The following is a 6,000-nucleotide window of genomic DNA, read 5'->3' on the forward strand; positions in this document are numbered from 1 at the left end:
AATGGTCCTATATATGGGAGATTTAGGAGAGATAGCAGCTGGCAGAATGATTACTGGATCACCAGAACCACCATGTTTACATCAATCGGTACATGACTACATCACCAAAACCACCATTAGTACGTGAATACATCACCAGGACCACCATCAGTACATGGTTACAGCATCTGAATCATCATCAGAACGGATATATATGAATAAGACACCAAGCATAGTACAGTGATCAGTTGCAGTTTCAAGTCAGTACCCGACATACAATTATATTACTTTAAACTTCAACAGCCAGCATGTACTTTACAAATGTTAAGAGATGATGGGAGTTGTTATCCATTATCTTCAAACTGCAGACCATATAGAAACCACAGTACTTATTAAACACACAGGCAATAGCATTATTAAACATTTAGAAAATAAAATAACTTTTGGTAGCTGTCTTATATTTTAGTCCTTTAATTTTAAGCAGATTGGTGCAAGACTGAGACCTTAGACCCCCAATGATTGATCAAAAGACCTCTTAGAAGTGCACAGTTCAGGAAGACAGGACTATGATTTTCTACTGCATCTGTAGGAGGAAGCAGCAATCCCCTTGAAGAGCTCTTGTGTGATGTGACATTAGTGAGAAAAGATCGCCATCTGCTGGGGGAAACCAGGTGGAACCAATTTGTACTAGAAGAATTGCAGGAGGAGCAAGTTCATGTGCTGGACCTGGAAAGGTGACTCACATAACAGGGTTCCTGGATATAAAAGTTCCTGGGACCTGAGACACTGGTCAAGAGTTGAGACCCAGTCCTTCCTACCCCAGGCCCAGAAGACATCTGCCGATGGTCAACCACCGAAGACCCGCAAGGAGACGGCAACCAGAGGAGCACGCCTGCAATTCCAGGGAGGCAGCGCAAGTGAGCAGGGCCGTCACTTCCAGCTAGAAATAACGGTACCAAGTCTGGCCTGAGCTAGGACATTAGTTGGGGAAGGGGCCAATTGGTGCATTGGATGCTCAATGCGCTTTAATAGACTTCATCAGAAAGACTTGCGACCTAGCGGGAAAACCCAGTGACCCCCGCTAGGGCCACAAACAGGCGTAACCTTTTTGTAAAGAGAACATTAGCACTATATAGCGAAAAGCTTTCATTGTTATTACAATTGTACCATTATATGGTTCATTGTTAATTTGCATTGTTTAATAACACCAATTTTCTTATAATTACTGTAAATTACACCGTTCACTGACTTTTCTTGCCTCGTATCCTCTGTGCGTTTCATTTGGTCACCTGCGTTACACATCCATATTCCGCTCTCATGAGCCACGCTCTTCTAAAAGATATCTTGAACAATAGGTTGGGGTCCCAGGACCAGGTCACCTACCGATCTGCTTCGAAGTAATGAGCCTAAAAGCAAACATTCTCCCAAAAGTTTAGTTACTTTTTAAGGTGCGTTTACATTGCGAGCATTCGTTCATCGGGTGAAATGATTTTTAAGCTTGCTTAAAAGGGGTCTGTTACGACCAAAATGCCAATTAATCTGGGTGGCAATCAATTTGTTCAGCCCATTTTTGGGAATTTGTGGGAAATTATGTCCAATTTGCCTTTTTCCTCTGTTTTTTGTGTGCGTTGTTCCAATACACACAAAGGAAATAAACATGTGTATAACAAAACGTGTGTAATTGTAATAATTTTCTGGGAGAAATATTTAATTTTCTGGAACAATTTAAAGAGTGCCAACACTTTCAGCCATGACTGTATGTTATGACCTCCACACTGTCTGCCCTCTGAATTATGACTAAAACCACTTCCTCATAAACTAAGATTGCCACTGTCCTCCGTTATGAATTATATTCACCTTGGCTTCTTCACTTATGAACTATGATCTCCACACTGTCCCCATCCCTTGCCACGCCTTTTCAGAATGTCCCCTCACTGCCCTCTCTTAACACTTCCCCCTCATGTTACACACATTCCATAGTGAGCCCTCTTTTCACATTGTCCCCCATGCTCCACTTCTCCATATTGAGTCCCCATTCTGTCCTTCCCCATATTGAGCCCCAAGCTGCCCCTTCTCCATACTGAGCCCACAATTATTCACCTTCTCCATATTGAGCCCCCAATGCTAACATTTCTCTATCCTGAACCCCCCAGATTTCCCTCTCTACATATTGACACCCCCATGCTCTCCTTCTCCAAACATCCCTCTCCATACTGGACCACCACATTGCCACTTCTCCATAGTGAAACCCCAAGCTTCCCCTTCTCTATACTGAGTCCCCATGCTACCTCTTCATTGGAAGTGCAAAATGTGATGACATAAAATCTACTATATAATTGTCTAAGGTCCACTTCCGTCTTTCTGTCTGTCTATCTGTCTTTCTGTAATGGAAATCCCAAGTCGCTGATTAGTCGCGGCAAAACAGCCACGACCAATCAGCGACAGGCTTAGTCCGGCCGTGTAACATATGGGCCTTGGAATTCTGGGAGTTGTAGTTTGTTTACCCTCATAGGCCATGTAGTATTCTGCATTTTAACTACATTTCCCAGAGGCAGGGAGTACAGTGCGCAGAGAAAACAGAGAAGTGTCTGCATGGCTGCTATAGCGCAATAATGGTCTCCCTCTATGTCGCAACCGTTTATGGTGGTCTTTGGCGGATGGCACAGAGGTAACTGGGCAGCGGAGTCCCGGAGTAAGCCCCTGAAGCAGTGGACCCTCATCGTGCACCCGCTGAGCAGCCTGCAGGTGAAGCTGCCGTGTAACATGTGGCTGAGACCCCAAGACCCGCTCACCTATCCGGACGTGGACATGGTGAGCGGGTGTCTTCCCTTCTCCCTGCAGAAGACACTCAGGCTCTGTATCTGTACTGCAGGTCTCTGCTGTGACACAGTATCTGAGCTGAGGCTGGAAACACAGCGAGGCTCAGACTCCAGGAGGTCCAAGTGGCTGATGGACGAGGGAAGGGTACGGTGTGCAGGGCATGATGGGCAAAGTTCGGTGTGCAGGGTACGGTGGGAAAGGTACGGTGGGCAAGGTGCAGTGTGCAGGGTATGGTGTGCAGGGTATGGTGGGCAAGGTACGGTGTGCAGGGTATGGTGTGCAGGGTACGGTGGGCAAGGTGCTGTGTGCAGGGTATGGTGTGCAGGGTACGATGGGCAAGGTGCGATGGACAAGGTACGGTGTGCAGGGTACGGTGGGCAAGGTACGGTGGGAAAGGTATGGTGGGCAAGGTGCTGTGTGCAGGGTATGGTGTGCAGGGTGGTGGGCAAGGTACGGTGTGCAGGGTACGGTGGGCAAGGTGCGGTGGTCAGGGTATGGTGTGCAGGGTACGGTGGGAAAAGCTCCAGTGGGCAAGGTGCTGTGTGCAGGGTATGGTGTGCAGGGTACGATGGGCAAGGTACGGTGTGCAGGGTACGGTGGGCAAGGTGCGGTGGGCAGGGTATGGTGTGCAGGGTACATTGGGCAAGGTGCAGTGGGCAAGGTACGGTGTGCAGGGTATGGTGGGCAAGGTGTGGTGGGCAGGGTATGGTGTGCAGGGTACGGTGGGAAAAGTTCCGGTGGGCAAGGTGCTGTGTGCAGGGTACGGTGTGCAGGGTACGGTGGGAAAAGCTCCAGTGAGCAAGGTGCTGTGTGCAGGGTATGGTGTGCAGGGTACGATGGGCAAGGTACGGTGTGCAGGGTACGGTGGGCAGGGTATGGTGTGCAGGGTACGGTGGGAAAGGTACAGTGGGAAAGGTGCTGTGTGCAGGGTATGGTGTGCAGGGTATGATGGGCAAGGTGTGGTAGGCAGGGTACGGTGTGCAGGGTTCAGTGTGCCATCTCACGAGGATCTCATCTCCTGATGGTCCTACATGATAGGCTCTAGGAGAACTGATCTGTGACTACAGCAGCAGTTGGCATTAATGTGGCTGTTTTTCTCATCCCCCTTTGGCCCATTTGTTCCTGTCTGATGCTTTTGCAATGTTAGTAAAAGAGGATTACTTTTAGGATATGCCATGTGTATCACATGGGTGAAGGCCATACCGCTGTGGTCTAAGGATGAGCAGATTCTATCCAATCACCCCGAGACATTTGGTGAATCAAATGTGCAGTATTATACTCTGAGGTCCAGTGCTATATACCCCTGTATGTATGGTGGGAGTTCTGCACACCCCTCACCTGCCGCCGTGGTGACAGAGGTTAGTAGGGTGATGATGCGCTGGGGTCACACTGTGATTACACGGAGGCTGCTATATAGTCTGATTGCTTTACACGGGGACTGTGCTGTGGTTTGTGGGGCAGGTTTCTCTAGATGCTCCTCCATCAATGGAATTCCCTTCAATCTGCAGTGTGTTTTCTGCGACTGTTTATTTTACTCACTTACATAGCGCCATTAATTCCACAGCGCTTTACAGACATCATCATCACTGTCCTCATTGGGGCTCACAATCTAGATTCCCTATTTGGAGTACTGGAGGAATCCCTGCAAACACGGGGAGAACATATAAACTCCTTAAACATGTTGTACTTGGTGGGATTTGAAGCCAGGACCCCAATTCCACTAAGCCACCGTGCTGCCCTATGTGTTATATGGTGGCCACTGATATGATCATCTATCTATATAATCATCTAACGTCCACTTCCGTCTGTTTATCTGTCACGGAAATCCCGTGTCGCTGATTGGTCACGCCTGGCCGGCCGCTACCAATCAGTGACATTGGAGTGGGATTTAAATCACGCTTCGCTGATTGGTCACGCCTGGCCGGACGCAACCAATCAGTGACAGGCGCAGTCCGGCCGCGAATTGGCGCTGGATTTGAACCACACTTCGCTGATCGGCCAGCCGGGCGCGACCAATCAGCGATATTGGCATGAAATTTAACCTCCACCCACAGCACAACGTGCATACATACATATTCTAGAATACCCGATGCGTTAGAATCGGGCCACCATCTAGTAAATAATCAGATTGGACTGACAAGTGACATTAGTATATCATCTCTGGACATGTGAGGAACATTAGCAGTGCAGTGAAGTTAGAGTAATCTGAATTGTACTGACAGTGTAACTAACCATAAGAGGCTACCACCCTCATCATGGGCAATCAGAAGAACTGAATGATGAGTGTTCTAGTGTCCATTATATCATAGCTGAGAAATAAGAATAGTAATATGCATTGTAAATCACTACATACCATCACTACAGCTATAAATGTTACAAGACAAACAGTAGCATGTTATTTACAATAAAAACGGCATTAATAACCATATCAGTAATAACCATGTGAATATTGGGGAGCTGGAAATAAATCCAGAGGTTCAGATCTCCGACCATATGAGTGGGAGAAGAATGCATGCACTCAGCTCATGGAAGGAGTGAAGTGATAAGAATATTTGCACTGGAAGTCAGGGAGCCAAAGTGCAGAGGACCATTGAGTATGAGATAGTTATAGAGATGCCCTCAGTAAAGATCATATAGATTAGCGGTGAAGAAAAAAAAATATATATATACACAATAACCAGGGTCTGAGAAGATATGAAGATGATCAATACTCTGTACACAGACAACACATGCTGGATGCATGCACAGCACCCAGTGACATAGTCACAGGGCATATCCTTATAGTACAAGGGGATCAGCACTGAGTGCATGGACAGCTCCCATGTCTACTACTCACATTGTCTTCTGGAGTGTCCACAGACCTGTTTTCTTCTCAGCTCACAGGGATCTGTCTGTGTGATGGAGCAGGCAGCACCCAGCCCTGGGAGTGTCTCTGTGTAAGAGGAGGTGAGCCAATACATGGGGGCTCCCCAGCTCCTAGGTGCAGGTGTGAGGGGCTGTGACTGGTGGAGTCATGACATGCACTATCTCAGAGGCATAAAGCAAAGTTCAGGCACTGCTGGGCCACTGAGTAGGTACCCACAGGAGATAATCCATGTCCTAATAACAGGAGCTAATGACCTGTGTTGTCTATGGCAATGCCATCTGCCAAAACAAAACACTGCGGAAAATAACATTAAGCCATTACACTGTAGGCAGCAC

General features: G+C 47.5%; 1 protein-coding gene across 1 annotated transcript in view; it reads right to left on the reverse strand.

The window, feature by feature from the left end:
* The window catches only part of LOC138680891 (synaptobrevin-like), a 75,002-nt gene extending 69,244 nt beyond the window's left edge, over positions 1-5,758 (reverse strand). Inside the window, exon 1 of the mRNA XM_069768109.1 lies at positions 5,636-5,758. Within this exon, the coding sequence (XP_069624210.1) occupies positions 5,636-5,637 (2 nt within the window). The 5' untranslated portion in view covers positions 5,638-5,758. The remainder of the gene's footprint in view (positions 1-5,635) is intronic.
* Positions 5,759-6,000: the final 242 nt, after the last annotated feature.

The sequence above is a fragment of the Ranitomeya imitator genome, chromosome 5, assembly GCF_032444005.1.
Source record: "Ranitomeya imitator isolate aRanImi1 chromosome 5, aRanImi1.pri, whole genome shotgun sequence".
In the NCBI taxonomy this organism is placed as follows: Eukaryota; Metazoa; Chordata; class Amphibia; order Anura; family Dendrobatidae; genus Ranitomeya; species Ranitomeya imitator.